The following is a 27,948-nucleotide window of genomic DNA, read 5'->3' on the forward strand; positions in this document are numbered from 1 at the left end:
TACACAATAGGGATTTAAATTCAGGGTGAAGTAATCTATTTTTAATACCACATACGTTTAAACATAACAGGTTAATACTATTGTCAGTTTTATTTACAGTTAAATGCAATTCACAAGGGTGAAAGTCACATGTATCGGTTGACTGGTCACTTCGTACTGTATCTTCTTTGCCTCCAGGGTTGTCCTAATGTCCTTTTTTGGAACGTCTCCCGTTGTTTTTTCCTTGGATTAATTTGGGGCGAGCGCCTTCATCATCGTAGTTCCGTCTCGGTTGTTGTCTTGTCGCTTCAGGGTTTTGATGATCTGTTTTCTCTGGTGGAAAAAAATCGACTCCATCTACGAAGAGGCGATCCCTCCTAAAGAATGCCTTTTTGCCCTGTCTCCGTGCTTCTTGGAAGAATGGCCATAGCGTTTTTCGTCTGTCATTAATTTCTTTTGGGAACTGCTCACTAATGCCGAATCCAGTATCCCTCAACTCTCTTGCAGCTTTTCGAACAGTCTCGCGTTCTTTAAAGTTTCTGAATCTACAGACAATTGGCTTTGTTGCAAATTTAACTGAGCCATCTCTATTTCTCTCAATATATTCCTTCCCAAAACGATGAGCACGTTCGTATTCCGCGGGTCTGTTTAGTTTGAGTTGTTCGACCATAAAGTTTTCAATGATTTTTTCCGTTTGTTCTGTTTGTTCGTCTTTATCCTGAAGCGGTATTCCGGTGAAGATCAGGTTCTCCCGCATTGATCTTGTTTGGAGATCTATGTGCCGATCATATAAGTCATCTAGATCTTGTTGTAGTCGGAAGATTGTGTTATTAGTGGTATTGTTATTATGTTCGAATTTTTCGTTTACAAAGTTCATGCACTTTTCGACCTCATCGACTCTTTTGGTTACATTTTTGACGGTTTTCACTAAGGTTTGGACAGTTTTATCAAACGAAGTTAATTTTTTTGACAGTTCATCCATCATCGACATTTTGTTGGGTAAGCATATCAAGTTTATTATTTGCATCTATATTAGGATTCATCATAGGTTGTAAGTTGTGTGGGGTGCTTGTGTAAAACCCGGCAGCTGGAAGTGTTAGCGAAAGTTGAGTGAAATTTGGATTTTGAATCGGATGCTCTGATACCGCATACTGTTGAAATTGTGATCTGTTTTGTTGGATCATTGGGGAATCATAAGCTGGAACGTTAAACGTGTCCATATTCGCCTCTTTAATTACATTACTATCGGTTTTATTTTGACTTGCATTGTTTTTGTTTTCATTCGACGTGTGAGTTGATTTCAGTGTCTTTTTATTTCGTTTCTCACCACTTACATTTTGACCACTCGTGTTTATCCTTTTCTTTGGATTTTTGGCTTTCTTTTTTGGACTCATATAGAAATTTAACAGTTCCTTTCACATAAATCACTTAAATTGTTCATGTTGAATTCCGTTTTAGTCCATCTTATTCCATTTTAAAATAAATTTTCAAGAGAGAAAGAAAAGTCGACATTTCCGGCTTTTTTTCACACATGCGCATTGATGTATTGCTGTATATTCATCAAACTACTTTCTTTGTATCACATACATGATTTTTGCTTCGATTAGTAAAGCAAAACACATTCAACGAATAACCCGTATAAGCTAAGACCTTATGCAAATACATGTCAAGACATCTAGTTTCGGTTGAAAAAATTTCTCTTTTAAAAGTGTTTTCCACTTGACAATTGATGTGTTATACGATAATCAACAAAACAGACTCATCTTTTATTTCGTATTCGAATGTTCCGAAACAAAGAAAGTCCTAAATATGTTCATAAAATTGAGAAGGGAAATGGGGAATGTGTCAAAGAGACAACAATCCGACCATAGAAAAAACAACAGCAGAAGGTCACCAACAGGTCTTCAAAGTAGCGAGAAATTCCCGCAACCGGAGGCGTCCTTCAGCTGGCCCCTAAACAAATATATACTACATGTAGTTCAGTGATAATGAACGCCATACTTATTTTAAAATTGTACACAAGAAACTGAAACTAAAATAATACAAGACTAACAAAGGCCAGAGGCTCCTGACTTGGGACAGGCGCAAAAATGCGGCGGGGTTAAACATGTTTCTGAGATCTCAACCCTACCCCTATACCTCTAGCCAATGTAGAAAAGTAAACGCATAACAATACGCACATTAAACATGTATACATCCACCTAAATAAGGTCGATTTAAATTCGACGCAGCTCAATTTTAAAATAGTTTTATATTGAACATAACAAGTGTATTTGTGTTCAATCATCAAATAACATCAAAGATCAAAACTGATTTCCCCCATTCGTTGACAATATACAGTTTACTATAGTCTTTGTTGAAGCACAAGGCGACCGGTTCCTTGATTCCATGTTGTGAATTCAATGGTATGTCTAGTACTTTATAATCCTGTTCCTGTATATTTTCTAGAAATCCCCACCTATCTTCTGTCGTAGTGGTTTTTGATTCAAACACCAATCTGTGTATGTTATTCGATCCCTGTCCACTGATGTAGATGTGACCGTTGTCGTCAGAGCATATGTCAGTAGGTGTGTCTATAGTGGCAATATCATAAACCTTTTTAGGACCGGTCCAACTTACGTTATACGAGATATAGTTTTGACCGCCTGTACAAAATAAGCAAGAATTTTCATCAACTGTATGGAACTTGACAACACGTGAACTAATAATGTTTCCATTTTTATATATGTCTGTCAGGTTTCTGGAATAAAAAAAAATCGTGTAAACACTACATTTGTTAATATATAACTAAAAAACAGTGTAGGATATCATGACAAAAACATTGCTTAATACAATTACTTAATTCTTTGATAGATTAAAATACTGTGTTGGGTAGTTTTTGCTGTGTCTATGAAACTCTACTCCATGGTGTGTATTGATCCAATAAAGTTTTTTTTGTGTATACGACCGCAAACATGTTTGCAGTCGTATATTGGTATCACGTTGTTGTCGTCGTCGTCGTCAGCGTCGTCCGAATACGGATGGTTTCGGGACAAGCACTTTTGTATAAGTAAATATAAATCAACAAAACACAATGTTTATAACCACAAAAGGAAGGTCGGGATTAAACAAAACATACATTTATCGAGTTTAAGGACAATTTGTTGTGTATAAGTATTTCAATTACTCTGAAATTGTATCACAATGTCCATACCATACAGTAGAAGGTTGGGATCGTTTTTAAGGGTTATGGGGTAAACAGTCCAATAATAAAGGGCCAAACAGGAGCCAAAACAAGCATTTGTGAAGTTTCGGGACAATAACTTATGTTTAACTGTATGGATCTCTCGAACATTGTACCACAAGGTTACATATAATGAAGGGAAAGCGTGGTGTCAGTTAGGGGTTAATATTCCTAAACATTTAGGAATAAGGAGCCAAAAAAATGTCCAGAAAGAATAATTTTTCTAGTTTACAGACAATAACTTGTGTTTACGTGTATGGATCTCTCTGAAATTATACTACAAGGTTTCCTACTACAGGAAAGGCTGGAATTGAGTTTTAAGATTCTTCCTCAAAGAGGGGTTTGAAAAAGTGAGGGCCAAAAAAGGGGCCAAGATAAGCAATTTTTGTAGCTTTCAGTCAATAACTTGTGTTTAAGTGTATAAATTTCCTTGAAATTATACCACAGGTTTCAATACTTCAAAGGGGTGATTATAGGGGTAAATGGATCAAATTATTAAGCAATTACGGGCAAGCAAAAGGGGGAAACAAGGTTTTTTCTGGTTAAAGGACAATTTAGACACTTTAAAAGCAGTGTAAGGGAGGTTATTCCATTCCAACTAAAATTTAAAGAATACTGTAATATATATTTATATATATGTTTGATTACTTGATTATCTCCCTTATACTGCTTGCAAATTATGTTAAAGGAAGTGATAATTGTCTTAAGATGTGTACACTGTAGCTGTAAATTTATTTTTACAAGTTACTGCTAATTACTATTAATTTTAACCATGACCGTAAGTTAATTTATATTTTAATATTTTATGATGTATTTAGATGAATAGTTATTTTTGAAATAAGGGATTGGGAGAGGTGAAAAAATTGGGAGGGGTGGGGTAAAATTTTTCTCATTACAGATTTCAGAATTAAAAAGAATATTTCTTCTAATGTTTTTTTTTAGTTTTTTAGGAGATTTATATTCAATGCCATAATTTTTAAGTTCATTAGACCACATTCATTCTGTGTCAGAAACCTTTGCTGTGTTAACAATTAAATCACAATCCAAATTCAGACTTTGAATGTTGTGTCCATACTTGCCCCAACTGTTGAGGGTTCGACCTCTGCAGTCGTATAAAGCTGCGCCCTGCGGAACTGGTTTCAACAAAATACAGAAACAGAACTATAATCATTGATATTCAGATTTCAACAAGTTCTGTCATTCTTATAGTTTTATTTTATAAGTGAGGCATTTTTTAGACTATTAATAACATCTTACCTATATTTTGTTGATTTGTACTGTATTATCATAGCACGACTTGATGTATTTGGATTTGAACATGTTTTAGTTTAGAAAGGTACTGTGTGACTTTTGTGCTGTCTTCAGATCAGATGAGTCGATTTTTATCATTACAGTTCCTTTTTATATGTTGCTGATAAACTAATATACTGGGTAGCGATAAGAGACATTTGTAACAATAAAATTAACGGTACCAATTTGCTTGCACCAGATGCGCATTTCGACAATACACGTCTCTTCAGTGATGCTCGTGGCCAAAATATTTGAAACCCAAAGCTTATATACATGATGTAGAGCTATAATCCAAAAGGTCCAAAAAGTATAGCCAAATCCGTGAAAGGAATCAGAGCTTTGCATGAGGGAGATACATTCCTTAATTTATAATAATTTCTAATATTTCGTAACAGTAAATTTAAATAACACAAAAAATCCGTATTTTCATGCCAGTACCGAAGTACTGGCTACTGGGCTAGTGATACCCTCGGGGACTAATAGTCCACCAGCAGAGGCATCGACCCAGTGGTAGTAATAAAATTAACGGTACCAATTTGCTTGCACCAGATGCGCATTTCGACAATACATGTCTCTTCAGTGATGCTCGTGGCCAAAATATTTGAAACCCAAAGCTTATATAAATGATGTAGAGCTATAATCCAAAAGGTCCAAAAAGTATAGCCAAATCCGTGAAAGGAATCAGAGCTTTGCATGAGGGAGATACACTCCTTAATTTATAATAATTTCTAATATTTCGTAACAGTAAATTTAAATAACACAAAAAATCCGTATTTTCATGCCAGTACCGAAGTACTGGCTACTGGGCTGGTGATACCCTCGGGGACTAATAGTCAACCAGCAGAGGCATCGACCCAGTGGTAGTAATAAAATTAACGGTACCAATTTGCTTGCACCAGATGCGCATTTCGACAATACATGTCTCTTCAGTGATGCTCGTGGCCAAAATATTTGAAACCCAAAGCTTATATAAATGATGTAGAGCTATAATCCAAAAGGTCCAAAAAGTATAGCCAAATCCGTGAAAGGAATCAGAGCTTTGCATGAGGGAGATACATTCCTTAATTTATAATAATTTCTAATATGTCGTAACAGTAAATTTAAATAACACAAACAATTCGTATTTTCATGCCAGTACCGAAGTACTGGCTACTGGGCTGGTGATACCCTCGGGGACTAATAGTCCACCAGCAGAGGCAGTTGTTTGTTTAGATTTTGTTTTTAAAATTCAAAAGATTATGTTTTACAAGTTACATTTTATTAATTCAAGCATTGAAATTCATTTTTAAATTCGAATGTAGAAAAAAAAACTATTGCTCAATAATCTTGAGTCAGATCCGTAACCTTTAAATGATAAACCAGCAAAATGTAACAGCTAAATGTTTATATTTTAAACAAGAAAATAGAATCAAAGAACAGAATGCTCTGAGGGATACGATTGCCATATAGTTTTCATTGACACATGTATAGCAGTTCTGCCAACTTTTCATAAAGCAAATTCGTGAGATTTGGCCAAAATTGAAAAGATCAAAGAGGAAAAAAAATAGATCCGAGGATACTGCTGCAAAAAAGCATGAACATGCGCGAGTCTCACGCATTTTTGGCAGCTCTGGCCTTGCGGTCATAAAACTTTCGAGCACGATTTTTGTACTCAGACTCAAGCAAGAATCAACCAATCAAAATGCTGGATTTCATGTTTCGAGCATAATTTTTGTGCACCGAGCACTGAGCAAAGTTTTATGACTCCAACCCCTGGCCTTGAAAGCATTAAACTTTGATCAGTGCTTGGAGCACCAAAAACATACTCGAAACAAGAAATTAAGTAATTTCATTGGTTGATTTTCGAGTACGAGTACAAACATCTGACTCGAAAGTTGTATGACCGCAAGTCCTGGTATAGCTGGATAGTATACATCTTATCGCTATTAATTCCAATTCCGGGAAAAAGAGTCATTTATACAACTTCCTGTTTGGGTCCAGCGGCCGCAAATAGAGGTTTTTCAGTAGAGAGCTGAGGGAGGAAAAACTTTAGAAAGCGATCATCAAGAGACTTTAAAAGAGTATGATCCACTTTTTTCGAAATTAAAATTGAAGTAAAAAAATATTTTGTTTGAAATATTTACGGTAATTTAAACATGTAGCATTAAAAAGTATCGTGCATGGTGAATTGTTTAAACAGGGTCCCAGATAGCTTCAACTGAATGAAAAAGTTGTGTAATTTTAGAACTTATCCGGAATGGTATAAATAGCGATTAGGTGTATTATTTCAGTCACAACTAATTCAACTGCACATGCAAATGTAATAATCTGAATAGTCACTCAACTTTAAAAATCGCCAATCCCTTATACATGTATATATGAGCAATGTACTTAATGTGTTTTATTTGTGTACTATCAATTCCAAGTTTACTTTCCACAGCAGTCACTGAGAGCTCAGACTGAGAGTGAGAGAAGGTATTTCACTTCGTATCTTATCACCGTCAATTCTAGAAGGAACCCCATTTCTAACTCTTTAAATATTAATTTCCTTTGGGTCAGTGGGCATGACTCCTTTCCGTACACACTCCTCTGTTTAAATTGAGTTCGATCTTAATATAATACGACGTTTATCGACATCTAACGAGTTAATTTTCCTTGACAAGTCGTATTGTATTTCGATTTTGACGGAAAATACTCCCGGAAGGGAGACAACTCGAAACGATAATATGGAAGACTCCATTTCGGCTGAAGGGGTGTTATAGGTAAAACTACCTTGATTTTAATTTAAATGATGCATATGATTTTAAATTATGCAACAACAATATCAAACCCTAAATAGCAGGCAGACATGAGTTTCAAATTAATTATTAAGCAGGGAACCCAGAACAACCACTTAATCTGATACCCATTGAAATCAAGAAAACTATACGCATGCGCATTAATACATAAACAAACCCGCGACCTGCGATTTGGAACAAGTACGTTTATTAAATGATATGATGAATGGGTCTCCATTTCTTTATGAGAGTACAGTATCAGTTTCATAACGAAAAAATATAGAAAAACTCAACTTCAGTTCTAATATGACAGAAATAGAATTATCGGAATTCAGAGAACTGGGGATTTCCATCTGACGTGTTTCTAAATTTATAAAAACACTTAATATAAATACTGCTTAATTCTGATATTCCGTGTTTTTGAAAACACGCATATAAGTCAAGGGAAATATGAAACATAAAGGTTAAGAGAAGAACATTACAAGAAAGTTGTTTGTTTTCAATCCTTTTGCTTGTTTTTACCTTTTAAAGCAAGACAATCATAAGAATCTGAGATGTTGCTGAATGTTTAGAATAAAACTGTTGACGTGAGGGAATGAGCCCTGAGTCAACGGTAAAAGTCTACAGATTGCTTGAAAGCAATCGTATCCCAAAAACCAAAACCATTCAAAACCAATTGATAAAGTGGCTTTTTTCGGTAAATGATTAAATATTTCATTCCCACAGTATTGAAAGCATGCCTACCCCGCTAGAATGTTAATTCTACCAGATTTTCACAGTCAAAATGCTGGTTTAAAGTCAGGAAATACCAGTCTTCTTATTCTTCTACATAAGACCCATCTCTGACGATCGAATCAAATCATTTATAAGGTAAAATTCCATTTTTTTTTATCATGGTTACAGATCCTTGTAAAATAAGTCCAGAAAGACCTACTCCATTGCGTTTTGGTTCTTTGTATATTTCCTAAATGTTAACCAGTGAAACATGCAATGTAAATGATTTTCGATACAGACCTTCGATATTTTACATCATCATTTTAGTTCTGGACATTTGTGTTTTCAAATTTACATAAAACTTAGAATGACTGCTTACGAAGTTAACATAAAAAGAATAGGGTGTATACACCTTTTAGTTCTAGATTGACTTTGAGTGCATCAAGTTTGGTAATCGAATTTATACTTTATTCTGGTAACCTATAAACATAACCCCATGGTATCATGGATCTTTTAAAAAAAATATAAGTAATTGCTAAGATATAAGATTGGAAGTTCTCAAATATGACATTTGTTTCATGTACCATCGGTTACTGTTCTACATGTATACTAATAAATGTATGTAGACAAAAACTTACATCTCCTCGTAATTGACAGGCACGGCATACATCAAACCATGTTTATTAACGCCAAAGAAACAAGGAACATTGTCTGAATAATCCCTTCCACTATTTGGGACTGCTGAAACACACAACACAGTAGTGCTAAGTTCGTTGCTAGTTGCTTTTAAAAGTACAATCATTCTGTCAGGGTCAATTTGTAGGACCGACCTGGAGTTGGGTAGTGTTATATAGCCTATATTTTGACTCGTTATAGCTACATCAAATGGTTCACTGTCTAAGTCCAGCTTCTTTAAATAATTTCCAAGAGGATCAACTAATATCAGATTCTTTTTATCATGGTCACATAACAAAATATTTCCCTTTATTGTAGCTGCTATCCCAGTAATTCGACCGAAGTCGTGGTTGAATTGGCTTATATAAGAAAATCCATGTCTAACATCTCCTGGAACTGCTAATACCTGTGCCATCTAAAATATTTGAAAAGAAATATAGTTGTAATGCTGGCATTCCCCCCTTGTTGTAGTAAACCTATGTCTGAATAATTTCGAGGATAAACGATAGATGTTAGTGAGATGTCTTATTTTGCAAGTAATGTAAAACTTGTAATCTGTTATTTTGGCTGTTGTTTCCATGATACGACAGATTTGTGGATGTTAGTTTGTTTAGAAGTTTTATTTCACGTACTTATTCCGTATTCTCGCGATAGATACCTTATTATACTATAATGATCTATAATCTCAAATGAAACTGTTATAATGATCCACCAATAAATTTATAGTCAAAATCTATCTTTATTGTTGAAGATTAATCCATTTTTACAAACAATATCAACATTACGGGAATTGTCCTTGTGTGTTTCATTATTTCCGAGTGGTAAACAATATGTAACAAGCTTTGCCATTGGCCATTTGAAAGTATAAGTACAAAAACAACAACAGAAACGACAGAGTGTTGGGTTGACAAAGAATGTGAAGTGACAAACTTTAATTGACGCTGGAATATGTCTGAGAAATACAGACAATCGTTGAAAGCTAACTTTGTTTTAATTTAATATTGTCTGTGCCGGTGACGGTGCTAAATACGGGTGCTGGTGACGGTGCTAAATACGAATGACGATGACGGTGCTTAGTACGGGTGACGGTGTCAAATACTGTCACCGGTGACGGTGCTAAATACGGTTTCCGGTGACGGTGACAGTTCTAGTGCCGGTGACGGTGCTATTGAAGGTGCACATTAAGAGTTATCTTGGCGGGTTTGACATGATTAATATGTCATTTAATGTGTTATAGTAAGTTGTTGTCTTCTTAGTTCTATAATGTAGAAGGGTGTTATTATCCTTTAATTGAGATTTTTTTAGACTTTGTTACTTGACTGTTGAATAATATACATCTACTAGTTGTGTGTGTCTATGTTCAAGTTAGACCTGAGACTACTATAACACTATAACACAGAGATTGGTCACTTCCTGTACTGACCAATCAAATCGTGATTATTTTTGTGTCATCGATAACATCCAAGTCACGTGATTTGATGAGTTTGACAAGATGGAAAAATCCGCCATCTTTGACTGCTGAAAAAAAATTAATTAATTAGCGAATGGGGATGTTTAAAGAGGTTTATATTACGGTAAGTGTGAATATAACATTTGAAATAATCATTATTGTTTGCTTATAATCACTTTAAATAGAAAAAAGTGCAGTTATATACTTGAATTTACTGACTAAATCGGAAGGTAATCTCGAATTTTTACCAGTGTATGGGACTGGGTCAATGAGAAACTCGATCATCACTTATATTTCAGATGAACAATCTGTTTCCCTGATATTTAAGTACAACCCTTAGTAATAATCCTTTGTAGTTATGTAAAATTTGTAATTTTATGAAATTCCATTTTTCGTAATCGTGTCATTTCCGATGCATAATTAAGAATCATACGTGACAAGCTCGAGTGACAAGGTGCATAAACAACATGAGGTCTGCTATCGAATGATAAGTTCATTTATATTGTTAGTTTAAGAAATTCAGACTTATATTTGGTTCTGTTGATAAAATAAAAGCAGTCTTTACTTGTTCGAAAAATAATTTTATGCCATGAATGTTTGAAGCCATGTCTGCATAGAGAGTCTGTTTTTAATACTATAAGCATGATATCCTTAAGAACATGCAATTGGTCTGCTTATCAGTATAATTTTTTATAAATACTGTAATGAATTTCATATTGAATAAAATTGATAAAGGTTATTTTTTTTATTCTAATATTATATTCTTTGTTGTAGGATTAGGAATGCCTCCCAGAAAGAAATCGAGCATAGGAAAAGGGAACAGAACCATGAAATATGTAAGTTTAATTGAATGTAAAATAAAAATGTGTTATAGTAGTCTCAGAGTTATAATTCCACTGTCCCAGGTTAGGGGAGAATCGGAATCCTCCTAACATGTTTAACCCCGCCATTATTTATGTAAAACTATGTGCCTGTCCGAAGTCATGAGCCTGTAATTCAGTGGTTGTAATTTGTTTATGTGTTACATGTACATATTTGTTTTTCTTTCATTTTATTAAATAAATAAGGCTGTTAGTTTCTCATTTGAATTGTTTTACATTGTCTTATCGTAGCCTTTTATTGCTGACTTTGCGGTATAGGCTTTGCTCATTGTTGAAGGCCGTATGATGACCTATATTTGTTAATGTCTGTGTCTTTTTGTTCTCTTGTGGACAGTTGTCTCATTGGCAATCATACCACATCTTCTGTGATAATGATAAAGGTTCTATACATTTTCATTGATAATATATTCTTTATTGTAGGCTTATCCCAGAAAGAAATCATGCATTGGATTTGGAAGAACGTTGAAGTGTACTGGACAAAGTGAAAAAAATAATTATTATTTTAGAATTTCATTGTCATATTGTTATGCTTGTCTCAGTATATGGAGAAATAAATATTTATGTATTTTGATATACATGTTTATTTATATGTCGATGATTTCTAAGACTGGATTGCAGAAATTTACAAACATGGTCAGTCTGAATGACAGGTCAATTAAAAAACACACAAGTAACACACATCTTGATATATTAAAGGGAAAGCCACTTTAAGCAATACTAATACCATTAAAAGAAGAGATGTTGGTATATTTCAGTAGAGAAAACGAATAGTCTACATTAACAAAGCAATTTACAAAAAATCAGATATGACAGACATGAACCACACCCAACCACTGAAATACAGTATCCTGACTTGAGACATAGGTGAAACAACACAATCAGAACTAACTTGAAACAAATTGTAAAATGTTTCATTTCGGGATCATCAGGTTGACTGTACATGAAATATTCATCATTGACAGCAGTTGTGAATGGAATTTAAATTGACAGAAAGAGTGACATCATCATATACTATCATATTTAATGTTCTTGTTTAGATCTGACCTTGCTACATCTTTATACATTCTGCAATGTTTTTGCTTCTCAGAATTTTAACATGAAAAAGCAGATTGCTCCTTGTTTGGGTTAACGAAAGAGGGTCCATATTTCTCGTGTTGAAAAAATCTCGTTGTTTACACACATATAATTTGTATGATATTTTTATTATTTAGTCATGCAACCTGGAAGCTTTCTTCATATAGAACATCTTGTCATCAAACCTGGAACTGCACTATACGAGTAATGAGACACTTTGGTAGAACACCCCTCCTTTAATAATGGTACGGCTACCATTGGGGTATATAAGCTGGAGAGAATCCTAGCTCAGGGTCGATTGTCATAAAGTCTTCAGAGACATAAGACCACGGTACGGTGATATTCGAGATCGCTCGCTCGTATATATTTAAATATTATTACTAAGAGTAATAAAGAACAGGTCGGTGCCTGTTATAAATACGGATTTGTATATTTACAAGCGGAACCGTATTGTACCGTATAGGACAAGTGTGAGTCTGTGTGACCACCTTGTAAAGTACATAATTGTACCAGAGGAACAAAGACAAGTGTGTAAACTTGTAAGGTACATCATTGTACCAGGAGGACAAGTTTGTTCCTGACCCAAGGACAAATTTGTAAGAGTACAAATTTGTACCAGTTGTATATAGATACTTTAAGTAGAATAGTTTATAGATAGTTTATTAAAGATTGCAAAGAGCAGTTGTACATATTTTGGTTCATTGACGTTAATATTTGAATAAAGATTATTTGTTATATGTTTTGTAAATAGAGCAATTTTGGATCCAGTATCAAACTGGTAACGGACTCATTCTAAAATAGAAACAGACACGCTTACCCTGTGTACACGTTACATAATTTGGTGGCAGCGGTGGGATCCAAATAGTTCATTTTTAAATCCATTGTGAAAGATTATATATCCAAATTTGATCATCTTATAAACTTATATCCAAACTGTCTTGTGAGAATTTACTGTTCACTTTTGCACAGTCAGATCGTTTTTGTCCAAACTGTTCACTTTTGCACAGATCAAAATTGTCCTGTTAACGTTTTAAATTTCCCACGGTTAAGTTACGATTATTATTTACATTTAGGGATTAACGATCGATAGTGGTACAGGCAAGTTTTTGATTGACATTTATTACACTGTACATTTATGACATTGTGTTGACATTATTATATTGTATGCATGGTTAAATCGCAAATTAAAGTACAAACATGTCTTTTGATGATACAATCGACGAGTACACAAAACAAATTTATGATATGGAAGAAGGAACAACTTATAGAAACAGTTTTGTTTCGTCAACACCAAAAGATCAGGGTGTTCGTCCAAAATATAATATTGTATCAAGAAATGATTCGGGTTTGGGACCAAGAGGGTCATCATTGTCAAGAAATGAAGATAATGAAAAGGTTGTTTTACCAACATTCAACAACCCGAATACGTACAAAACTGTAAAATTTTCCCAAATTGATTTGAGGGAAGGGGATACTTTGCCTTTACCCATAGACAATAGTTACATTAGGGAAATAGACGAAACTGACAAATCAAAGTACCGACATACTGGTAACACAGATAATTCTGGTGTGAAAATTAAACCATGTCACTATGACGGTAGCACATCATGGACAGACTATTTGTCCCATTTTGAAATGTGTGCACTTGTAAATAATTGGTCGGAAAATCGAAAAGGGTTATACTTAGCGATATCGTTAATGGGACAGGCACAAGCGGTACTTGGAGATTTACCAAGTGAGAAAAGACAAAACCTTACCGATTTAGTCAGCGCACTTGAAGAGCGATTCGCGCCTTCTAGTCAAACTGAGTTATATAGAGTTCAGTTTAAAGAAAGACGTCAAAAAGCCAGCGAATCACTTCCCGAATTAGGCCAGTCAATTCGGAGATTGTCCAACTTGGCATATCCTACTGCCCCATTGGACGTACGTGAAACTCTCGGAAAAGAGCAGTTTATTGACGCGCTCGTTGATTCGGAAATGCGACTCAGAATAAAACAATCGCGACCGAAAGGTTTAAATGATGCCGTAAGACTTGCTGTTGAACTAGAGGCGTACAATAAAGCCGAAAATAAAGTAAGAGAGGGACGAGGTTATTTACGGCAGACTATGAATGATGACGAGTTCGATAGGGAAGAAAAGATTACAAAAAGTGACTCACCAACGAAAGACATTGCATCATGGATGCAAACAATGGAGAAAAGTCTAAGTACTCTAACGACTGAAATGGCAAAATTAAAAACTAGTGGTACAAATATGGGGTCTTCTTATGCTAAAACTAGATATACCCAAAGTAAGAGGACAAATAAGGGTTGTTACAATTGTGGCAAATTTGGTCATTTAGCAAGGGACTGTCGCCTACCCCGAAGAAATCAGAACAATTATAATGGAAATAAGGGGGATGGGTCTGTAAAAACATTATGAAAACTAGGAAACAAAATAACCGTAAGACAAATGAAGGTGCGGTTACAACAGCATCTGAAGATGCTGGTATGTATGTCAAACTAAATGTAGGAGACATTGAAGCCAAGTTTGTGGTTGATACAGGAGCAACTTTGACATTGGTATCTTCCAAGTTATACGATATGTTGACTCCATTAGACAAATCATATCTAAGTGAAGTAAAGACAACTGTTAGGTCAGTGTGTGGCAATAAGCTAGAGCTTCATGGAAAAGGCAGGTTCAATCTGCATTTCGGTCCAAATATGTTGCAATCTGAAGCTGTTGTGACGGATCTGCAAGTTGACGGTATACTTGGTTTGGACTTCATGAAACGACATAATTGTTTAATTGATGTTAAGAATGGGCACTTTTGTATTGGGGATTTTAAGGTAGATTTGTGTTTTCAGGGATCAATAGGCTGTTACCGAGTGGTTGCTTCAGAAGCGGTTGTTATACCGCCAAGGTCAGAAATTGTCATTAATGGCACGGTTTGCTTGGCAGAAGGTCAGAAATTACCTGCTGACAATGCTTTGTTAGAAGCAAATGAACATGCAGGGAAAGACTACATTTTAACTGCTAGAACGTTGGTAAGGTCAGGCGAAAAAGTCCCTGTTAGATTAATGAACACAGAACTAGATCCTAAGACAATCTATTCCGGTACAACTATAGCCCAAATGTCTGGTGTTGACCAAGTACTAGATGGTAATATTAGTTCAAATGGACAGAAACATAACGGACTTAGACCAGATTTACAAGATCTGTTAGACAGGACATCAGATGAATTGACTTCGAAAGACAAACAAAAAGTTAAATCTTTGTTGATAGAAAATCAGAACTTGTTTGCTTCTTCTGATGTTGATTTGGGAAGGATCAATCTCATAAAACACGCAATCAATACGGGAAACGCAAGGCCATTTAAAGAACCACCTCGTCGTACACCTTATCATTTGAACAAGGTAGTAAATGACAACCTTGACAAAATGTTACAAAAAGAGATTATTAAAGATATACTTGCACATAAATGGGCTTGGGAGCTTAAAGAGAAGTTAGAACACTCCCACAGTTTTGTCAGAGGTAAAATTAAAGGGCAAATGCGAAGACAGAAACACTATCACGACCTCAAATTGTCATACCAAGATTTCAGAAAAGATGACGAGGTGTACGTTTATTTCCCAGTTAAGAAACCTGGGATGTCTTCAAAATTTACTAGTTTCTGGAAAGGTCCTTTCAAAATTCTCGACAAATATGGTGACCTTACATATAAAGTTGACTGTGGATACAGAGGGAAACCACAAGTCATACATGTCGACAGACTTAAGAAAAAGAACAAACAGACATTAAGGGCAGAATCAGATAATACCATTTTTGTTCCATTAGACACTGAAAATGATACAGCTGAAAACGACCCTATAGAGACTCCTTATGTTCAAGACATTGCTGTTCATGAGTCAACGTTGCCTGTTGAAGAAACTGAGGAAAGTGAGGAAAGTAGTCACGAAGGGCGCCGTACAAGGCGAAAACCAGCTTGGATGGCAGATTACATTGTTAAATAGTTTTAGTATATTTAAATGAACAAAAATGTGTATATAGTACTTCTATGTTTTATCTGTTTTAAAGTTAGTTTTAGACATGCGGGACGCATGTGTTTTTGAGGCGTGGGTTATGTGATGATTTGGTATCTAAGGCTAGATTGTTTATATTAGTAACTGTTCTGTAGAAGCATTATGTTATGCATTGTATATATACCTTAATAAAACATAGAGAAGAGTAAGATGTTTCGCGGGTAAACTTTTGGTCAAGTCAAACGTGAAGGGGTGTTCCAAAGGAAACTGTCAATACGAGTAATGAGACACTTTGGTAGAACACCCCTCCTTTAATAATGGTACGGCTACCATTGGGGTATATAAGCTGGAGAGAATCCTAGCTCAGGGTCGATTGTCATAAAGTCTTCAGAGACATAAGACCACGGTACGGTGATATTCGAGATCGCTCGCTCGTATATATTTAAATATTATTACTAAGAGTAATAAAGAACAGGTCGGTGCCTGTTATAAATACGGATTTGTATATTTACAAGCGGAACCGTATTGTACCGTATAGGACAAGTGTGAGTCTGTGTGACCACCTTGTAAAGTACATAATTGTACCAGAGGAACAAAGACAAGTGTGTAAACTTGTAAGGTACATCATTGTACCAGGAGGACAAGTTTGTTCCTGACCCAAGGACAAATTTGTAAGAGTACAAATTTGTACCAGTTGTATATAGATACTTTAAGTAGAATAGTTTATAGATAGTTTATTAAAGATTGCAAAGAGCAGTTGTACATATTTTGGTTCATTGACGTTAATATTTGAATAAAGATTATTTGTTATATGTTTTGTAAATAGAGCAATTTTGGATCCAGTATCAAACTGGTAACGGACTCATTCTAAAATAGAAACAGACACGCTTACCCTGTGTACACGTTACAGTATATAACCATATTTGGTACACCAAGAAATACACTTCACTAAAAATACTTCTTCAGTTGAGGCGTGGTAATTTTTGGAAATTGTCAACGAAAACAATGTGATATTACAAATTAAATTGAGTTTTAGATACTTCATACAACTTCAATCACTAGGGTACAAAAAATTATAATGTACGTCATAAGATCTCATAAAGATTTTGTAAAAACCCAATGAACCCCATATTCGAGAAATATTTGCCACTGATGCTCTCATGTAGCTTAGAAATTGAAATTTGACAATTCTTCACCATACTTTTTATTGATCAAATTGAAAAAAAAATTTCATTTTTAATTCAAAATTGTTGTTTTTGTTCTAGACAATTCCTGTTAATATTAAGCATTTCGTTGTAAATGTTGCCATTAAACACAAGATTTTGAAACAAAAATATACTATTTCATCTATTTATATAGTTCACTATGGTATGGGTTTTGGTCATTGTTCTAGTTTACTTCTGTGTTGTTTGGTCTCTGAGGAGAGTCTTATTACTTACCTTTCATCATGATTAGTCTGTTCTTTTTCTTAAATGGCCAAGGAAACCAGAAACGGAAGAATAATATAAAAAAAGAAGATGTGGTATAATTGCCAATGAGACAACTGTCCACAAGAGACCAAAATGACACATACATATACAACTATAGGTCACCGTACGGCCTTCAACATTAAGTATTGTCACACTCGGGTCATTGATATATAGCTTGATGTTTCGATTGACAAGCACCTGCGGTTGCTGCTTATTTTGTATTTTTTGCAGTCTGTGCAGCAGAGACGTAGTCATCGTCAGATTCAATATCTGATCCAGTATAATCACTCCGTTAAAGATCAAGAATTGAGATTACTTTCATCCCAAGATAAAAAATAATCATTGTGAATTTGAGAATAAAAATGACGGCGATTTTTGGGGAACATTTATTCATAGTTTTAATTTGTATGGCTTATGTGTAAACTGGCCACACGCTGATTGATACTTTCACATGATTGACGATTAAAACAACAGCAGGGGTCCACTTTAGCTTATGTGAAATTGTAACCTCTTTTCTGATCTATTACCCAAGGAAATTATTCATTTGACTTTTATAATGAAATTTTGTGTTTCTACTGTAATTGCCGCAAAATACATTGTTTGCAAAATCTTGATCTTAATTGATTGAATAAGGAAATCTTTTAATTATCATTTATTACTGACTATGAAAGACATCCTAATTAGCTGAATCTTTAATAGAAAGCAATGACTATATTTGATCAGGAATAAACCGCACCACCTAATTATCAAACTGAAAATAAAAAAATAAGACAAAAGAGAAAGGGGTTGAAACCGAAACAAATATGGGTTCAAAAATAAAATTTACGGTAGGATAATCGGAATGAGGTTATTGGTAGGGTTTCTTTTTTACTATAATAAAATATTTGATTTGATTATTTCTGTGTTATTATTCTCTATTCTTTAAATTTTAACACCGAATTAGTTTCTAGTCTCTATTTTTTATTTGACGGTCAATTTTTCTCCATTCTCTACATGTTTTTGACTATTGTAAAACCCCATTAATACCCTCCTGAATCCTACCTCCAGTGCAACGACGGTATTTGACAAGGTTTACTGCAATAAACATGTTACTTGGGTACTCGTAGTCAGCTGTAAAAATACCTTACAAGTATACAAGTTTATTGCAATAAACGGAGCCTCGTGTATCCTGTGGGCACCCAGCTGTGAAACAAAGTCATCTCCCATGCTATTGAGACTACCTGTCTTTACAGGTAAAATATTTGTATATTAGATACAATTAACGGACCTGTAGCAAAACAATGAACCTAACTTTAAGATGGATAAGATTAATCACATTTGCATTTTCGCCGCATAATTACAATTTATTAACGAACTATAAACTGATTAAAAAAATATATCTATATATGAATAGTTTTAACAAAGATATAATTATTTTTTTTTTATAATTTATCTTAAATTATATCCGATACTGATATAAACATTTAGCAGTCTCGGTGATTAGGTGGTGATATATGTCGTCTGCTACTGTTAAATACGAAACTGCGGTTAAATACGAAACTACGTTATATTAACGTAGCTGAAAAAGTAGAGACTCACATTACACGATAAATCGGTAGTGACCAATCTCTGTGTTATAGTAGTTTCAGGTTAGACCAACTTTTACCGGGGACATGACCAGACCAGTGACGGAGCCTGCAAGACCCATTCTCTCCGGCGTGGATCATTTTTGATATTAATAAGTTATTAAACATTATTTTAATCAGATATCTTATATGAGAATTATAAAATACATGATATAAACACAAGTATACGATTTCCCGTTCTGTAACGTGTTTTTTGGTCCGACTGTAAACAGTGGACGTCAAACCTTACACTTTATAGAAACGCTCTTTTCCTTTGTGACCCTGTGTTCTCTGGTGGCCGACTCTAGCACCAGGGAGGCGGCGTCACAATATTTGTAATTTTATTATTATTATTAAGAACGATCGTTAACGCAAGATAATGTCATCACTAGATTCAACTGGACACATATTTTGTCCGCTAAAGGTAAAGTTCTTTTACGATTTGACGAATAAATGAAAGATAGACCAATTTGCAATTATAATAGTTTTTTAATATTTTGTTTTTCAAAATGTAGTTTTTTTATGTAGTTACATCTTTTCTTGTTAAGTGTTCACCTCCCCAACAAATTAAATACATAAAATTTCAGTCGGTTGATTTCGTGATTTAGTGATGATAGAGGGACGGAGAGAATTGGTGGACTTAGGGATGAGCTGCAGGGTGCTAACCTGATGGAGTCCCAGGTGAAGAGAAAAAGAAAAAGGGACACTGCTTCTCTTGTGGGTCCTACACACACTCCAGGTCCAGCAGTCCGTATTTCAACAGTAGTAAATCAGCCACCCCAACCTTGCCACAGTGAATGTTTGAAAAATAAGTATTCAAATTATCTATAAATTTTACCTATTATATATATTTGTATTGATTATAATTTGACCAATGATTATTTTGAATATCAACTAGGTCAATCTGATATTATTGTTTTAAGGATAGACTTGCAGAAACATTCAATTTTAGATGGATATTGATACGCCTAAATTTATCATAGATACTATGAGATACTTGTATTTTACCTTTATATTCAAATACAATATCAATCTATTGTTTGTCCAATAATTTATAAGCTTTAAAAAAAAATACCTCTTTTGTTAAATCAGCTATTACTGAGTTATCAGCTATAGATTTGACTGTAGAGATGTCAGATATTCCCTTTATTGTGAATCCTTTAACTGTTCATGTTCAGTCAAACAACAGAACACGTTTAAAATAAGATTTGAGAGAGAATATGACAGACATTTGTGGAAGCTGAGTGTTAAGTTTGAAGATATGCGTATTGCAAAACATTACATTTAATACCAATTCATATGCGTTTAAGTATGACACACATTATCCATAACACCATGTCTATATGTGTCCACCTAATACTAAATCTATATGATTTAAATGGGACTTTAACGGTGTTACTGCTTGTTATATTTTAAACAGATATATAATGTTAAGGAGGGTATTTAGACAAATACCAGTCGAACGAATGTTAAATTTCGCGAGCCGCAAGGCGAGGGAAATTCATCTCTCAAGAGCATGCTATATCTGTTTAATTACACCGAATGGTAATGTTCAAAAGCGCATTGATGATCGTGCCGTTATAAGCGTCTAGTCGGATAGAGTATTGTTTGGCAAATATCACGACAGAGAGGATAAAAAAGGCATATCCTTTTGGCAAATACCCCGGCGGCGTTACAAAATGAACGATATTCATTTGATAACAGTCAATTGGTGAAAAATATACTGGCAATCAACCAATCAAAACCCAGGATTCTTACTTAAGGTGTAATTATTACTAAAATAACTAGACAACTCATTAAAATTTGGAGAGGGGAAGGAAGCAGATTATTATGTACTGCAACAATGGACTTGGTGCAAATGACGATGAGGAATTATGTAATACAATAGGTAGCGGTTTTGTACACAAGGCGGAAAAGTTTGTCGACACATAATAAAAACCGTACATTTTTAGGCACTAAGACAAATGTCTTTTTACTATTCCTGACAATCGTAGAAACGAAATAATAAATTTCATTTCATACATGGTTTTGTGTTTAGTCAAAACGAAATATTATTCTTGAGGAAGGTAGCTTCTTTGGTAGGCCAGCTTATATCTATTTTCGAGTTATAGGCAATATTCGATATTTAATGACAACACATTTGTCTAATGATATAAACAGTGTTCATTCATGGCACAGTTATATACATTTCTCTGTAGACGGTCTTGATACAATTATTTTTTAGGCTTAAAATGCACATGAAGCCAATGTTAAATTTTTTTAAGTCTGAAGTTCTTGGCAGACTATTGCGTACATAGAAAACCCATGTAATATTGTTCACGATGCGTGGTTATAATCTGAGTATTCTTCAAATTCCACATGAAGGAGTTCACAGTAGTCAAAATGTTTTTTGTCGTTGATAAACTTTTAGCTGGCAAGAATACATAAGATTACCGACAATCATGTTGCTGGTATCATTATATCACAGCATCAGTATTGCAAACTTAATTTTAGAAATTTTAGCAATTGCATTGCACAATGTTTATTTTGACATGGTAGTGAGTCTACGTACTGAGAATAAGAGAGCAGATAATCTTAGTTGGATTGTTGATTAACATGATTGCTATAGACTATTTGTGAATTTGAATTTCAGATTTGTGAATACCTTAGCGCACCTCATGAAGTTGATAAGTTTGCCTCTGATGACAATTTTAAATTGATAGTTTTTTTATTCGATATTTTGGAATGTGAATTCGTCAGATGTTGAGGTTTTCGAGGTGGACTGGCGAGGGATCAACGGGTTGTTTGTTTCACTTGTTTCTTTGTTCCCACACGAATTAATGTATATCCGGCAGTAAACATTAAACTGTTGATATTTTTACCTTACTGGCTCTCTGCTGGTTTTTGGCTAAAACCTATTCCATATGGTGATGGTTTCATTTCGGAAGAGACAAATTTTATAGATCTTTCTACTTACAAACATGCTTATATAGCTGGTAAGACCAAAAAGGCCATATTTGCAAATGTTGATTTGACATTTCGCAAATTAGCATTCTGATGGATTTTCATCCAGTTAGATCACTTTAATGTCAGCATGTATTATAGATCACTTTAATGTGAGCATATATTATAATCATTTTGATGTGTGCATGTATGATATATCTCTCTTGATCTCTTTGTATAGGTTACTAGTGTCACAGTGGAAAAATGGACAAAAATTGATTTTGATACTTTTTGGACATTTTGTTAAAGATTTTGTAAAACCAATTATTTTGTTATATTTGCAATATTTCACTGGGGATTTTGATATTTTGATTGTGCAAGATTTAAGTCAAGTTTAGAAGATTAAGTTAATCTAATTTCATGTTTTAATTTGTTTTTTTAAATAGCGACATTTTACTTCAAAATGATCTATTATTCGTATTTGACAAGCCAAGACTTTAATTCCATAAATAAGTCTGTATGTTCTATTGTTAATTATTATCTGTGTGTTAATTTTTCTGTAATCCCTTTTTTGAATTTTCTCACTCATTTAGAGAAATATTTGTCAAGTCTATTCAAGTATTTTTGGTTTGTTATGTAAACTATGTTGTTATTTTGATGTGGCAGATTGGATTTAGTATTACACTGAGCAGTTCCAACTATGTACATTTGTATTCCATGCTGAACTTATTTAACTATACATCGCGCTAACCAGAGTCGTCTTTTGTTACAAGAGCTAGTCCAAGAGTTAGAGTCCGTGCAGACTTGTCGTACTGTTTATTGTGTGTGTGTGTGTGTGTGTGTGTGTGTGTGTGTGTGTGTGTGTGTGTGGTTCCAGGCCAACACATTTCCCAGTCACAGATACACCCAGAATCTATTTGTGACACTAGCTTTACTAGAATTTGAATTTCAGTTAGTTTTTGAGTTTAGGTTTTATTATGAATTTTGAGGATGTTACAGTGAGAATTAGATGCATAGTACTTAGCTAATTGTTATAATTTTAGATAGCTTTTATTAGTAATGATTCCTTTTTCATTTACAAATATATTTTTGCAGGCACTCTCCGGAAGAATTGCAGACTTTACCTGTTAATTTAGTTAACTGACATGCCAGCTCCAGACCTCAATTAAACTGATAGAAAGATAATGTCTTCATCATATGAATATCAGGTACAATTCCTCCCGTTAGGGGTTTAATATCATACTATCATTAAATATATGAGAAGAACATAACCCGTGTCATGCCGACAACTGTTTAAAAAAAAATATGTTTAGTTCTGATGCAAAGACCCCATAAGTGAATCAATATTAAAGTTAAAATAAGCAATCTTTAATGACCTGACAACAGTATCGTAATTATATCCCTTCTTAATAAGTCTGTTTAAAGGTTTTGTAAGCTTTTGAGGTGAATACTGACATTGTTGTGCTTTGTAAAGAATATTACCATAAAAGATTGAATGCGAAATACCTAAACGTATAAGATGTCTGCATGTTGAGTTATATTTACGAATTATTTCCTTATACCGGTTATAAAATTTAGTAAATGTTTTGACCAGTTTGTGAGATCGAAAACCCTGGTGTAATAATTTTTAAGTAATACATAAATTTCTCTCGCTAAAATCTAATACGTTGTTACATACACATACGAATCGTACAAGTTGAAATATATAAACACCATCAGATGGTGACAAGGGAACGTCACCATCTAAAAATGGATAATTAATGATAGGAAATGAAAAATCATCTCTTTTATCATAAATTTTTGTATTAAGCTTCCCGTTAATGATATAGATATCAGGATCGAGGAAAGGGCAGTGGTCGTTGTTAGTATTAGCTTTATTTAAAGTAAGTTCAACAGGATAAATTTCTTTAGTATACATACTGAATGTGTCATTATTTAGACCCAATATATCATCCAAATATCTAAAAGTATTGTTAAATTTTTGTATCAAATGTTATTTCGATGTTTTAGTCATAAATTGAAACTTATAACATTACAAAAACAGGTCCACAATAAGTGTTGCACAGTTAGTCCCCATTGGAATTCCAATAACTTGACGATATACGGAATCTCCAAAGCGAACAAACATGTTATCAAGTTAAAATTCAAACGCATATATAGTATCAAAGCATGTCCAATCGACAAAGTTCTTTTGTTTATTGATACTATAAAATGACCTAAAAGAGTTTGAACATATATACTCGCATTCTGACTTTTTAAATGCCCAGTTAAGTAGGGATGTGATTTTTTTCTTAATAAGAATATGAGGCAAAGTGGAATATAGGGTAGAAAAATCTAAACTTTAACAAGATTCAAAATCACCAATATATGCATGCAATTTATCAAGTACTTCCTACGAGTTTTTGACACTCCAAAAGTAATTAATTCCACTATTTTCAAAGGCCTTATTTGAACAATTTATTATCAGGTTTTTTTATTGTACCAAGTGTACTAGTAAGTAAAACAGACAATTCAGTACTGGAACAATGGCTTGAAGATGAAATAAATCTATATTTGTAAGGTTTTTTGTGTAGTTTCGGAAGCCAGTACATAGTTGGGACTTTCATTGTATTTGGTTCTGCTTGTAAAGAAGTGGCTAAAAGTTTGTGTTTGTTACATATGTCGTTTTCGGAAAATGAAGTCAGTTGGAATGTTGGTGAATTCGTGATTTCCTTTTGCAGAACCTCTATATAAAATTTAGGTCAAACAATAATTATATTATTAGCAGCTTTATCAGCTGGGACAAAAACAAATTCCATGGCTAGTTCTTTTAGTTTATGTTATGATTCGCGAAATATGTTTTTTTTGGTTGTTGTTAACAGTAAAATGTTCATTGAAATGTTGTATTCAAATATCAACTATCTTTATTACTGAATTACAAAAGAGTCCAAAGATTTTTTGTCAGCTTTTTACCGTTTTACCCATTTCAAACAGTAGCTGTACGGATTGAGTTGTGGATGATATTACGACACTCATTCCTATTAATAATTGACGGGGGACGATATTTAGGTCCTTTACCGAGGAACGATTTTAACTCTCGGTCGCGAACGATGTTAAGGTCTTCTGTTATGACATGGGAAATGGGGTCATAAGTGTATTCGGAATTTCTGCATTTACACGACATAGGTGTATTTTCAATGATATTTACATCTTTACACAATTGGCTATAATTAAACACATATTTTCAGGTAGATTTCTTTTAAATATAACAAAATAAGAGGGAGTTCAGTATTATCAAAATATCAAGGAATTTGGTCTGCCAATAGATGGCGTTTTAGGTTAAGTGTTTTGTGTGATTTTGCGGTTAAATCATTCGGCACGACAGGTTCTACTCGATAGGTCACGTTAATTTTTACATCCATGCTATTTGATATTTTGTATCATGCATAAAGAGATTGATTAATTAACAAATGATTGTGATTATTGAAATACTAGTAATAATATATATGATGACATTTCGATCTGATTCGTAACTTGTGTCTGATAATTTTTTTTAAATTGTTGTTAATAAACCAGCCCTCGGCTCTATTTTGTGATATTGCACTTTACTCTTTTTGTTATATATTAAAATGATTATCATACTAATAAATTTAGTGGTTGTGATATATGGGTGTTACCAGAAGAAGAACACAAACATAATTGGTGTTAAAATCCTTCAAATACAATTCAAATCAATACAAAGTGACCTACATATATATTTATATCATGTATGTAAACCGTAAGACAAGCAGGCAAGTGGGAATCACTTATTTCAATTCTACTGAATATCATAAACTGTTGACATATAACAGTGTAAGGTTAATGGAACTCAACATGAGATTTTTACAAGAAAAAGTAACGAATATTGTCGACAAATGAATTGTGATTCATTCTGATATGAACTTGAACTAACATCTTTGTTAGAAACAAAGGGACATTTAAAATTTGGTTATATTACATACATACCTTATTTATAGCTTCACAGATCGTGTAAAGTACTTCCTTGTTTATTTATAACTTGATTTAAGTGTATTTTTTTTTTACATGATATCAATAAACTCAAATTCATGCATCGTTGTCAATATAATGGAGTTTGATGAGACTGTTATACAGGTGAAAGGTTTAGCTAGCAATAATACCAGATTAAATTCACCATTTATCATATAAAAAATGCCTGTACAAAGTCATTTGCCACCGTCTTTATTATATTTCACTGTCGGAAATGTTGGTTTGTCGACTTAGAAAATCTCAATTCATGACAGCAAATTAAAATATAAACACCCACATAAAACGACATATCGCGCGACATATACACATGATATACTGATTTCTAATTGCATTATGAATTTTGACATACATGGTTAGTCATAAAAAGTAGGTTATTTATTAATATTCCGGATGAACCTCAAATTTTATTCTAATATTACCCAAAGAAATTATAAACTTATTTCCGTATACATGTTATATACGCATTAAGAATTGACCAATTCAGAGAGATTGAGAATCTCTTGTATGGTTGTTCACAAAGTTTAAGTCGAGGAAGTATAAAGAAGTGATAGGTCAACGTAGATTTTACTGCTACACAGTACATTAAGCTTGAAAAGCACAATTAAAACCAAGTTGTTAGTAAATTTTATTAAAATGTGAAGCATACTAATTGAAGCTCAATATATGCAAAAATTTATTCACAATTACTTAAAAAATAATAAACTGAAAATGTGCAGATGGAAATTATTACACTTTATTCTTCTAAACAAAGTCTTATTAAAACAATGGAAAATAAGTCATAACTCTACTTTTTGTAACCGTTACAAAAACTAACGTTACAGAAGACTATAAACATTATTTTGTAACATGCCTCTTTTTAGATGAGTTTTGGGGGGAAATATATAAGATACTTGAATTAGTTTAGATTGGTAGACACATTCTCACTGAAAAAAATCTGGGGATATAAAATTAATGATGAACATTATTATGAAATACACTTTTTACTTACAGTTATTGTATTCGCTATACACAAAATACATTATTTTTCAGAATATACAACACAGAATATCAAAATATAAAATGTTTTTAGGTCAGAATTTAAAATAGGATTATTACATGTATTATTACAAAAAAAAATATATTAAGTGCTAGTCTTTCTAGGAATCAGGCAGTGGTGAAAACATGACAAACAAAAACCCACTCAGGTTGACATTAATTTTATGTTCAAAATGTATAATGATGCAAAAATATACCATTTGTTTCATTGTCCTGTTCTGGTAATTGGAGATAAAATTTGGTTACAATGCACTAGAAATTAACAATTAAGGGGAGATAACTCTGTAATTTGCTATCATTCTAACCAAAGTTTATCTAAAGATTTCTCAAGTTACCAGACACGCAGACACTAAAGACCTACCATTTCTAACTCAGGATGAGTGTTACTTCAAAAATAGGATGGCTTGGTAGGTGGGTTTTTTACAGCCATGTTTTGATTTTTTTCAAAATTGCCTGATTCACACAAAGACTGTTACTTAATATTGAAGGTAAAGGGATACTAGAAAAGATATATTCTTATATTTGACAGCATTATTGTCAATATTGCAATATTATGTGTATTTTACTGAACTCCTTGTACTTAAATTGTTTGATTTTTTTCAATGAGTGTTGAAAGTGAAAGTACAAATGTACTTTCCCCCCAAATTTATATACTATAACTTTAGATAATACATAAGATATGAAAATTATGCTTTATACATCATGAGAACAAGATTCTTATGTTAACCTACCTTCCGTGGTTAATTCATTTAAATTTGGCAAGCACGTGGTGAAGCAATTAATCCACACACAAAAAAAAACAAATGAATTTACCGTTGTACCGGACAACAGAGAAATACATTAAACCAC

At 33.6% G+C, this 27,948-nt stretch overlaps 2 protein-coding genes across 2 annotated transcripts; both read right to left on the reverse strand.

The window, feature by feature from the left end:
• Positions 1-27,912, reverse strand: LOC139497273 (uncharacterized). The gene is made up of 3 exons (XM_071285454.1): positions 27,831-27,912; positions 8,601-9,052; positions 1-2,719 (listed from the first exon to the last, which is right to left on the reverse strand). Exons 2-3 carry the CDS (start codon positions 9,050-9,052, stop codon positions 2,266-2,268), a joined length of 906 nt encoding a protein of 301 aa, XP_071141555.1. The 5' UTR covers positions 27,831-27,912; the 3' UTR covers positions 1-2,265.
• On the reverse strand, positions 185-970 carry LOC139497444 (uncharacterized). The gene has a single exon (XM_071285667.1). The coding sequence runs from the start codon at positions 968-970 to the stop codon at positions 185-187; it is 786 nt and encodes a 261-aa protein (XP_071141768.1).
• Positions 27,913-27,948: the final 36 nt, after the last annotated feature.

The sequence above is a fragment of the Mytilus edulis genome, chromosome 12 (genome assembly GCF_963676685.1).
Source record: "Mytilus edulis chromosome 12, xbMytEdul2.2, whole genome shotgun sequence".
Lineage (NCBI taxonomy): Eukaryota > Metazoa > Mollusca > Bivalvia > Mytilida > Mytilidae > Mytilus > Mytilus edulis.